This window comes from Protobothrops mucrosquamatus, unplaced genomic scaffold (genome assembly GCF_001527695.2).
Source record: "Protobothrops mucrosquamatus isolate PMUCROS unplaced genomic scaffold, P.Mucros_1.0 scaffold_65, whole genome shotgun sequence".
NCBI classification, from domain to species: domain Eukaryota; kingdom Metazoa; phylum Chordata; class Lepidosauria; order Squamata; family Viperidae; genus Protobothrops; species Protobothrops mucrosquamatus.
In genome coordinates, this window is record NW_015386141.1 from 894392 (window position 1) to 904312 (window position 9921).

General features: G+C 38.7%; 1 protein-coding gene across 1 annotated transcript; it reads left to right on the forward strand.

The window, feature by feature from the left end:
• Positions 1–4829: 4829 nt before the first annotated feature.
• Positions 4830–8806, forward strand: BTG1 (BTG anti-proliferation factor 1). Its single transcript, XM_015812879.1, has 2 exons — positions 4830–5085; positions 7493–8806. Exons 1-2 carry the CDS (start codon positions 4938–4940, stop codon positions 7855–7857), a joined length of 513 nt encoding a protein of 170 aa, XP_015668365.1. The 5' UTR covers positions 4830–4937; the 3' UTR covers positions 7858–8806.
• The last annotated feature ends 1115 nt before the right edge of the window (positions 8807–9921 follow it).

Below are 9921 nucleotides of genomic sequence, written 5' to 3' on the forward strand. Positions count from 1 at the left end.
TTCCTTAGTTCTAAGTTGCTTCTCTCCTTGATCAGTTTCCATCCGTTGCTTCTCGTCCTGCCTTCAGGCGCCTTGGAGAATAGCTTGACTCCCTCTTCTTTGTGGCAGCCCCTGAGATATTGGAACACTGTTATCATGTCCCCCCTCGTCCTTCTCTTTGTTAAACTAGACATACCCAATTCCAGCAACCGTTCCCTGTATGTTCTTTGATGGAAGGAAAATAGGATCTGACATTAATTTAAAGCAGGGGTGATGAAACACTATCTGCAGATTTTTTCTAGCCCCAGTGGCATTCTGCTATCTTCCTGAGCAATTTTAAGTCATCACTGGTTTCAGTCCTCAGGTCTATGGAAAAACATAGAAGCTGAAACACATTTGTTCTTAAGCAGCCAACCTGTAGCATTAAGAACCCTCCAATGTTTCTCCAACTGATTAGTTACATGTCATGTAACTAAAAGTACAAGATACTGATTTTGCTTATGGTAAGAAAACCAAGCCTTTCCACTAAGGAAGACAAGACTTCCTTCAATTCATTTTGGAACTACAGTAGCTTGGTACCATTTAACTTCCTTCTTAGTATGTGAGGAAAAATCTGTTTTTAATGCTGGCACTTTATTTTATTTTATATTATATAATATCCCACAGAAACTTGGCAGAGAGACTAAGAAATATCATTCTTTACTCTAACCTTCCTAACACAGAGAACAAGCCCAAAACAGAACAAGTGATCTCTTTGGGAAAAAGCTGACACAGCAAGAAATGTTCAAGAAAACAAAAAAAAGAAAGATCAGATAAAAAAATTGTCAGTTGAGTAATCTGCCCGTGTACACTGGTTGATTGCAAATACTGATAGCAAAAGGGTTAACACCAGCAAACCATTATGGTCAATGAAGAATGCTGTTTTAGGTGGCAGACCTGGATAGCCAGTAAATTGGTGCCAAGAAACCACCTGCTGTCCTCCAGATCCATCAATCTTGAATTGCCACTTCAGTGCATAAACAAAGTGCATGACTCTGGAGCAGCTTGGCCATAGGATTCTTTTTCAGTAGAAGTTGTGATGCTACTTGTCATCTGGCTTCTTATAAGTCTCATTCTGATGGCTGTTAAAAAAGATGCTTCATGAAGTGGCGGAAGTGCCCATCTACATAGGCAGCTGCCACTGTGCATTACTCTGAGGACGTCTTCATAATAACGCATTCAGGGAATCTGTCTGGGTGGACAGCTGATAGATGAGAAAAAAGTATGCTGCCAATGAAAGAGGCCTTATAGGTCCTCCCATTTCTAACAATGCGTCCTTGTCAATATCCAGTATATGCAAAATAGGATTTGGTTATTTAGAAAAAGGAGTTAAATAAAAAAAGATATATTCATTAAGCTTTTGCTGAGGCGGATGGTAAAAAAATATATGGCTAAGAGCTATAGCCTACCCTGTGGCATGCCTTGAGTTTTCTTTTACTCCTTTGAAAGTGTATACCCCTTTACATTGCAGAAAACTTGCTGTATTTGATATCAATGACTTTTGCTTCAGCTTCAACATTTGCACCTCTTAATACTTGTGAAAGCAAATGCCAGTATCGTTCCATGAGCATGGAAGACAGTGCACAGTCCTCTTGTCCTCTGAAAATATGTGAGATGCTCCCAAGCAGCTCTTAAATAGCCAGGCCAAACTATTGAGCAGATAAGAGAGCCTTTGTATTTCTCAAAGGCCTTTTTCAGAGGCAGCAAAATAGGAGTGCATCAAATGTGAAGTTATTTTGGTCTTGTCTGAAAACCACACAAAGCAGATGGGGGAGCTACTTGGTTTGTGTTAAACCAAGCTATTTGGTTTGTGTTTGTGCTTCAGTTTTTCTAGAGTACTTCCTATGGCTTATCTAAATAATTGATTTTTGTTTATTCAGGAGAAGACGTGATGAAGTCGGCACCACAGTGACAGATTTCATGTAGGGTAGTGAAACAGGATGATCATACTACGTAAACAGAAATGTATTTATTTTTAACCTTGTTGTTTCCCTAAAGCAGATGAAGAATCTCCCTTCAACCATATAACTGCAAACTACTCAATATTTCACTTTGCAAGCAAAGTCTGAAAGAAAGTCATTGTACATAGCTTTCAGAGTTAAAGTTCATGGTTAGAGTTAAAGCCTTATGCAGAGAAGTGTTTTTTAATTAGTCAAAAAGCTTGGGCTTTAAATTCTGAGGGCATGTTCTAGACATACACCTTCTCAATTGAAAGGAATTATTTCCCAACAGATAGGGCATGCTTTATAGAGAGAGGCAATGTTTTTGCTTCATAATATTGGAGGAATTATTTAGTATAGGTCTTACTTGCCTCTAATTGAATAAAAATATATGGCTTATATTTCTTTATTAAATGTATATACAACTCATTTCACTGCCCTGACTGACTCTGCTTATATTAATAAGCAAAGACATCTGGCCTACAACCTTACAATGAGACTTAAGTGAAGTCAATATAAATGGATAATGCCAACCTAGAACACTTTGTTGTTTAACGGAGAGTATAAATAGATGCAATGCCACCATGACACACAGCTAAAAGTAGTCAAGCTAGAGGCAGAAACTGTAAAAGTAACTATCCTCTTCCCTGTCAATTATAATAACTAAACTAATAATTTATCTCTTTGTGCCTGTTCATGATATCCCAAAATCTGTTGAGGCAGCTACCTCAGTTTTCTTAATGGGGGAACCAACTTTGTGCTTAAGAAAATAAAACTGAACAGAATCAGTAGAGAAAAATCACAAAGTGCTAGAAGTTTATTCATTATTCAAATTTACATAATCATTTATGTACAATTCTGGGCAGCTTACAAACAAAACAAATAACAAAAAATATGGAAATTTAATAAAAGAAAAAGTAATATAAAAACATTAAAATACATAAAAACCATAGCTGATTAAAACCCTTTAATCAAAACAATCAGTATAGCTGATGAAAAGTACTATTGAATGTTGTGTTAAAACAATGTGTGCATCTATTTTCTTTGCAAATCAGGATGTGTGGGTTATACAGAGGAGTCAGTTGAAACTAAAATCTATAGTCTTTGAACCTAGCTAGCAGAAATGCATATTCCAACAATCAAACCAAGATTACCCAGTCTAAACAAAACACAGTGGAAATGGTAAAGAAATCTAAAATGAGTCAACAACACAACAAACACAACCCATTGGTGCAATAAATATATTTTATCTTTTCAAAATACCTGTTTATGGAGTTCTAACAAAATTTTGAAATCTCATTTAAAAGGATATTGATATTGTTTCAAAACCATGTACATGCAATCTTAATGCTATGCACTCATTTTATTATTCAGCTAATGAAACTTCGCTCGCAGGTTTCAAGGACAGTAGGACAGGTCTCGGAAAAAAATGTGCAGAACTGTACCACAAACAAAATGGCTTGAATGAATTGCTTACTTTTGGAGGCACACTTCCTCCTCTTTCTGGTTATGTTATTGGTGCTAAATACTGAACATGGAATTCATGGAAAATTCTATATTCAATGAGAATAGAACATAAGAAAGCTGCTGCTATGGCTGCTCATTGATCTTTGAGGTTTTGTGAAGGGTGTAAAAGGTAAAAAAAATAGAAAAGAAGGTATATTAAATGAAAAAATACTGCATTTCAATCGGTATGTATTTATCTCTCTGGAAGCCAAGAGACTGAATTTTATTTCCACCTTAGGCATGAAAGGCAAGCTGGTTTGGGTCAGTCACTTTCTCAGCCCAACCCACCTTAAGAGGGTTTGGAAGTGGGGAAAATAGGAGGAATGAGTGGTATGTTCACCACTTTGAGTTATTCATAAAAATAATAAAGGAGGGATATAAATAAATATCTTCCATTTTGTGACTTTTGTGGCATAACAGCAATGAATTCGTTTTAGGTGTCAGTTAAGAGGAAATTTCCTGAAATAAGCGATTTCCAGCACCCATGTTTTCCCTTCCGTGTTAACATAAATGTGCAGCGATTGTGCAATCAGATTTCGGGTCCCTTAGAAATCACATCTAACTGATCCGTGTATTAGAACTGTGCTACACTGCTCGGTTGTAACAGTGGAATGCACTGGATTTGTTTTTGTAGAAATGCAGATGGATTTTAACCGATACCAGAAGACGAGGTCTAGAGGCCATAAACTTCAGCAGCGTGATCTTAATGAAAGAAAGAAAAAAAGATCAATCGACAGCAGGATCAACAAAAGCCGTTTGCTTTTTTACCCTTTGAATAAGATAAACGTGATCCTCCTGTCTTTCCCAACCTTGTTATGCGTCGTATTAAAACAAGACATAAATCAATTTGGACGTGCGCGAGCGCCAGCCAGCAAGCGCGAGCTGCTACTGCAGCCCTGAACGTCTTTCATACAGTACGAAACGTTCCATTCTCAAGCGGCTGCCGCCGCCGCCGCCGCTGCTATTTTCCAGCCCCGCTCAACGAACGAACCCAGCTCGCTCTCTCGCTTCCTCTCCCTCTTTCAGTGCCATTTGTTTACAATCAGATGACATCACTTCTCCCCGTGCCCCTCCGTTCCAACAAGACGTCACAATGGTGCGATCGCCGGATTGGTTAGGACGGGATCTCGGCCCCTTTCAAGCGCCATTGCCAGCTTGGCCGTGGTTATAAAAGGCGCTGCACGGAGAAGTACTTCCTCCGTGTTTGGTAGGAGATGATTGAAGCGCTGGGTCTGGTAGTTCCCGGCACTGCCGCAAAACTACGACAGAGGGTGGCGGCTGAACAGAAGGAGTGGGAGTTCCTCCTAAAGCGAGTCTTCTGAAAAGATCGCGTTCTTCTTCTCCCCCCCTGACTTGTTTTCCTTTCTCTCTCTCTCGTCCCCACCGCTCGGTTCCTCTTCGGCGGCCCTGAGCGCCCCCCGAACACTCTTGGTCAACCACCGGAGCTGGCTGCCTCTCGCTCCCTCCGCCTCCATGCATCCCGCCCTTTATACCCGGGCCAACATGATACGTGAGATCGCCGCGGCTGTGAACTTCGTCTCCAAGTTCCTGCGCACCAACGGGCTGATGAACGAGCGGCAGCTTCAAACGTTCAGTCAGAGTCTGCAGGAGCTGCTGGCAGGTGAGGGGGGAGGTCTTCGGATTTTCGTCTCCTTCCGGCTAATGGGGGGGGGGCAAGCAACAACCGCACAGCTGCTGTTCTAGTGCTCCCCCTCCTCGCGATTCCTCAGATCTTGTTTATTAACCTTTGTAATATTTCGGTCTTCCCCGACTAGCTGTCCTCCATAGCTATTGGGGCTAAAGATCCCATGGTAAGCCAGCATTGGCACTGGGCAATTGGTGGAGAAAGACTGCAGTATTGGGAAGAAGGAAAGATAATGATCTGTAACCTTGGTTGCGTGATTGGAGTGTTCATGGGAATAACAGCCTTCAAAACTGCCTCAGGAAATTGAGACCTTTGTGTTTTGTACAAGCCTAGGAAGCAGCTATTTATCACTTTAGCCCACTGTGATCTAAAGATATTACAGTGGTGTATGTCTTACTTCTGTTTGGTTTTGATTTTGCTCAGTGCTGCTTGTGTGCAACGGGGGATTTTCCATTCACATACCTCTGCGTACTGCGTGTCTGGAAAGTCCCTTTAGCTGCCTTCAGTTCCTCTTTCCTTTCTTGGTGTTTATACACAAAGATCACATTGCCTAGACTAGCATACAGACCAAGAAGCCAATCACACGTTTAAAGTTCTTAATATAAAGTCTTCTACCCCTCCTGATTTTTGTATTGGGTTTTGTTATATAAAAGGGAGCAAAGTAATTTTGGGTGGCATTTTAAACTCATTTAAGCTACGTGGCCTTTTCTCATTCTGCCCAGATACAAATGACTGCAAGCTGTATATCTCCTCATACCTCATACATTCCCTGGAAGAGCTCTGTTTACCATTTTCAACTGCTTGAGGTTGGAGGACTGCAGAACAGACGTTCTTGAGATTCTGTCTAAAGGCTGGGAGGGAGGGGGGTGCATGTCTTTCCACATTTGTTTTCCTTTTCTCTTTAACCTTTAGCTAGAGAAGAATATATTATATGCACTTATCTGTGTGGTGCAGTAACATATTTTTCATACCTTATGGGAGGGCGGAGGGAATTATTTAACGAACATAGACTATTTGTTAATTGAAAATAAAGATTACACTAGTTTCTTGTTTGAGCTATAGCAGTATCTGAGTCTCCCCTCTTCATTGTGGGGGCTAGATTAGCACAATACTACCTTCCACAGGAAGCTTTATCACAAGCTTGTTTTCTTTCTAACATGACTTAAGAACTTGTAGTAATTCTGTGTGTGTGTGTGTGTGTGTGTGTGGAGTGCCTTTCTGTACACCTAGTAAGATTACTAACATAATTTAAGTACATGCTACATAGTAATGATGAAATACTGTATTACTGAATATTTTTTTCTCTTCTGAATGTTAAAAGATGTTGTCACCTGCAAAGAACCTGGTAAATAAATGAAGCATTAAATAAAAGTATTAATCTTTTAAGTGTTAGCAACAAGGAAAAGCTGTCTCAAAATGTGTTTTTTATGTTATGAAAATATTACTGAATGTAATTATTTCAAAGATTGGTTTGGAAATGCTAGTTTTGGAAATGTTTTTGTTAGCACTAGAAGGTTTAAGTTAGATTTTTGACTCTACTAAATGAGGAATCTTTTACAAATGCTCTTCTTTGGAGACTAATCCATGTACAAGAAGTAAATGCATGGGAATTGTGTGTAGGAGCAGTCTGAACAAAGCATTAACACCGTGAAATCTGTTTTTAATATCTTAACCCACTTGATCTCAGGTGCCTCCCCCCCTAAAAAAAAGTAAACCACTTCTAAAGCTATACAAAACTATCTTCCAAGGGAAAAAACATCTAAATTCTTCTACATAATATATCATTCATATGGTATTTTGAATAACACTTCATTTAGCACCTTCAGATTGATTGGTGCTGATCATAAAATTTCATACATGCACTTTCGTAATATTTTGTGTATAATGTAATATGAGAAGGTGCCATTAAGATCAGTGATTCTAAAGACATGTGGAAATAGATGTCTGACTTCGATAAGAAGCTCTTAAAGAGATTTCGGAGCATAGTCTTTCATTGTCATAGGCATTTCTATATACAAACATGAACTTATTCTTGAAATTAATTGACATAAACTTGATATAGAAAAAAAATGAGTTAATAGTTCACAGTATATTTTTGCTAAAGTTAGCATTGTTTTTCTGGCTATCAACTAATAAGATAATATACTGTTCTGTCTTTTTCCCCACTACCAGTTCTATTGTCTTATGCACTGGATAACATTTCCTATAAGCCTAGGCTAAATAAGGAATATAAGATAAGATAAATAACTACTACTAAGAAAGATTGTGAACCCTAACCCTAAACAGACCTCATCTATTACTGAAGTACCAGAAAAGAATGATTCCTGTTTTTGAACGTGTGAAGAGCCAAGTGTGATGTTTATTACTCTTTTCTATTCTGTAGAACACTATAAACACCACTGGTTCCCTGAAAAGCCATGCAAAGGATCAGGCTACCGCTGTATCCGTATCAACCATAAGATGGATCCCCTGATTGGGCAAGCAGCACACCGGATTGGACTTAGCAGCCAGGAACTGTTCCGGCTTCTGCCAAGCGAACTTACTCTCTGGGTTGACCCGTATGAAGTATCCTATCGTATTGGAGAAGATGGCTCGATCTGTGTGCTGTATGAAGCCACACCAGCAGGAGCAAGCCAAAGTAGCACCAGCATGCAAATGGTAGACAGTCGAATAAGCTGTAAGGAAGAACTCCTCTTAGGCAGAACCAGCCCCTCAAAGAGCTACAATATGATGACTGTATCAGGTTAAGATAATAGCCTGTGGATGGATCATCATAGAATGGATGGATAAATTTGGTTTTTACTTTGGGTGGGCTCCTCTGGGGATGGATTACGGAATTTAAACCATGTCACAGCTGTGAAGACCTGGCACAACATAGAATGGTAAACTTGATTTGATAATGGCAGTGCCATAGTTTCGACAGTACCTTTCAGTGATTTAATAGCCTGTGAGTATAGATGATTGCTTGATTTCCTAATGCCTGAAGTTGTCCCAGATAGGCTGCAGTTTTCTCCCAGACATTTTTCTTCTTTTTTTAAAAAAAATGCACACACACATTTTCAGTCTAAGTCTATAGCTATAAAATTGTTCTCTGCATTAAGTGTTGCAGAGGGAATTTGCACTATACATTTTTTAAAGTTACCATTTTTGGCAGCTCAGTAACGACTTGTTATAAACATGGTAATACTGGAAATTTTATTCAACCAGACTTTTACCTAGCACTTAACAATATATATAAACTGAACATAAGTCACACTTAGTGGCCATGAACTGGGGAAAATGGTTCGGTTGCTGTTTTGTATTGGCCTTCAAGGTAGTAAGTGAGTAGGCTGTGCTATGCCAACAGGCTAAAGAGAGACCATTTAAAGACACTGTCTGAACTGTGGTGTATTTTACCAGCCAGCTATCTGTACATTTGCTAGCTTGTAGTTTTCTAAGACTGAGTAAACCTCTTATTTTTAGAAAGTGGAGGTCTGGTTTGTAATTTCCTTGTACTTAATTGGTAAAAGTCTTTTCCACAAACCACCATCTATTTTGTGAACTTTGTTAGTCATCTTTTTTTGGGTAAATTATGAACTGGTGTAAATTTGTACAGTTCATGTATATTGATTGTGGCAAAGTTGTACAGATTTCTATATTTTGGATGAGAAACTTTTCTTCTCTCTATAATAAATCATTTCCTATCTTGGCATTTTAATTTAATCTCTTGTCGTGCTTGCATAGGATTAGTTAAAAACTATTTTTAATCCCAGTTAATGTATTATAAAAGAAGCAGATGCAGGGAAAAACATGATCATTACAGATGGATGAAGGAAATCATTGGAGTATGAATGTTTGAGGAGCCTAGAACACACACTGAATGTCTCACTTTAATTTTTAATACTATTCAAAATTGATGAAAATATGGAGATAATGCAAAGGTCTATTAATTCCTGAATATGTGGAAATCGTGCTGAAGTGACTTCCAACAAACAAGAATTGCGACCAAATCCAGAGGATTAATGTTTATATGGTTGCCCGATGAACAAGGATATAGCAAACAAAGGTGGTTTACCTAATCCACCACTTAAAAACACAAGAAAAGTAATAAAAAAAACCAAAAATATATCTTATTTCTGACTTGACGGATACCTTGCTCAGTTGGTATTTACTAAAACCAATGTTGCACAGCCTTTAGGAGCAAGTTAACCGCTCAACAGAAAGGTTTGATTTCCTTCCATTCTTCAAACACCAGATTCCCTTAGAGATCATAAGATGACCTTCAGCAAAAGGTATGTATGCTTTTCTTTCCTGATCTAAAGAGTTGAACCTAGGCACATGGAAGTTAATTAAGTTTCTGTTTAGTAAGACTGGATAGGAATGGCTTGAAAGTTTGAATTTATAACTGCAGCTTGTCAGTGGTTTCTGTTCTTCACTGCTGCCTTCAATCAAAGGTTTCCCAATGCAAGAAATTCCCACATAACCACAATTGGCCCTGTGTGATCTGACTACTGAAGTGCTAGAAGATATAGGGGACACTGACATTGCATACCTTGCCCATTCAAGATCAAGCTGCTGGACAACCTCTTGATGAAACTAGCTTTATAACTTGCAAAATACCTAAAGTTAACATTATTATTCCGGATCTCCCCTCCTTCCGCCGTGCCCTCAAGACATGGCTTTTCCATCAAGCGGGATTGGCCTAGGGGGGGATTTTATAGGGATTTTAAAGGGATTTTATAATTTTTCTAATACAGGTTAATTAATATATATTTTAATTTGGCTTTTAAATATTTATTGTATAGCTCTGTTTTTATTTACCTGTAAGCCGCC